This window comes from Alligator sinensis, unplaced genomic scaffold (assembly GCF_000455745.1).
Source record: "Alligator sinensis unplaced genomic scaffold, ASM45574v1 scaffold1170_1, whole genome shotgun sequence".
NCBI lineage: Eukaryota > Metazoa > Chordata > Crocodylia > Alligatoridae > Alligator > Alligator sinensis.
Window position 1 is genome coordinate 485,146 of NW_005842859.1, and position 1,212 is coordinate 486,357.

General features: G+C 70.5%; 2 protein-coding genes across 2 annotated transcripts in view; both read right to left on the bottom strand.

Moving 5' to 3' along the window:
* Positions 1–293, bottom strand: part of LOC112547987 (PDZ and LIM domain protein 7) — a 1,614-nt gene extending 1,321 nt beyond the window's left edge. Inside the window, exon 1 of the mRNA XM_025191776.1 lies at positions 175–293. Coding sequence (XP_025047561.1) covers positions 175–274 — 100 coding nt within the window. The 5' untranslated portion in view covers positions 275–293. The remainder of the gene's footprint in view (positions 1–174) is intronic.
* Positions 294–476: 183 nt separating this feature from the next.
* LOC112547991 (PDZ and LIM domain protein 7-like) lies at positions 477–1,206 on the bottom strand. The gene is made up of 3 exons (XM_025191790.1): positions 1,046–1,206; positions 668–965; positions 477–632 (listed from the first exon to the last, which is right to left on the bottom strand). The coding sequence occupies exons 1-3, from the start codon at positions 1,150–1,152 to the stop codon at positions 477–479; spliced, it is 561 nt and encodes a 186-aa protein (XP_025047575.1). The 5' UTR covers positions 1,153–1,206.
* Between the last annotated feature and the right edge of the window lie 6 nt (positions 1,207–1,212).

Sequence of the window (1,212 nt, forward strand, 5' to 3'; positions counted from 1 at the left end):
TGGGGACCGGGACCGAGATGGCCACGTCCCAGCTGTGCTGGGAACCCCACGATGCTCAGGCTGGAGCCGTTCCTCCGAGGCTCCCCCCCCCACCCGGCAGGCGGCATGGGTGGCAGGGGGGACGGCACATACACTGCTTGCCATAGGGCGGCCCCCCCCATGCCCGTGCCGTACCTCTCTCGCAGTAGGGCTGCCCCTCCTCCATGTAGAAGGCGCGGTTGCGGATGGGCGTCTTGCAGGCAGCGCAGGTGAAGCACTGCACGTGCCAGGTCATCTTCAGGGCGTGCACCCACCCGGCAGGCGGCATGGGTGGCAGGGGGGACGGCACATACACTGCTTGCCATAGGGCGGCCCCCCCCATGCCCGTGCCGTACCTCTCTCGCAGTAGGGCTGCCCCTCCTCCATGTAGAAGGCGCGGTTGCGGATGGGCGTCTTGCAGGCAGCGCAGGTGAAGCACTGCACGTGCCAGGTCATCTTCAGGGCGTGCATGATCTCCTGGGGGACGGGGGGTCAGCCACATGCCCTGCCCCCCGGGGAGCGGCAGGGCAGGCCCCCCTAGGCAGGGCCAGAGGCTCCAGCCGACCCCACAGCACAGAGCAGGGGCCTAGGATGGGAGCTGCAGCCTGGGGGCCACCAGGAGCAATGGGGCAGATCCGGGGTGGGGGCAGGGCAGGCTGGGGAGGGCTATCGGGCAGCATGCAAGACAGGGGGCAGTGCCCAGGGCAGGGCTGATTGGCACGGGGACCGGGGGGCTGCAGGGCAGCGCCCGGCTGAGACCACTCACCCCCGTGATCTTCTTCTTGCACTTGGCGCAGGGGGGGGCGTAGCGCAGGTCATAGCAGGGCGGGCACAGCACCGAGCCCTTCTCCTCGAAGAAGCCACCCTCATCCAGCGGGCGCCGGCACTGGCAGCACGTGAACTCCTCAGGGTGGTAGTAGCGTCCCAGCGCCACCAGGTAGCGGCCCCTGCAGGGGGCAGAGGCAGGTGAGCCGGGCAGGGGCCGGGCCGGGCCGGACCCCCGCCTCACCCTGGGCCGCGCACTCACCTGATGACCTTGTTGCAGTGGTAGCAGATGGGGGTGCGGCCAGCGGGCTCGGGGGGCTGCTGCCCGGCCTGCACGATGGAGCTGCGGCTCTGTGCGGGCGTGGGCATGGCTGGCTGCCGGTGCTTGCTCAGCACCGTGCTGGTCTTGTCCGGGGCGTAGCGCTCCGC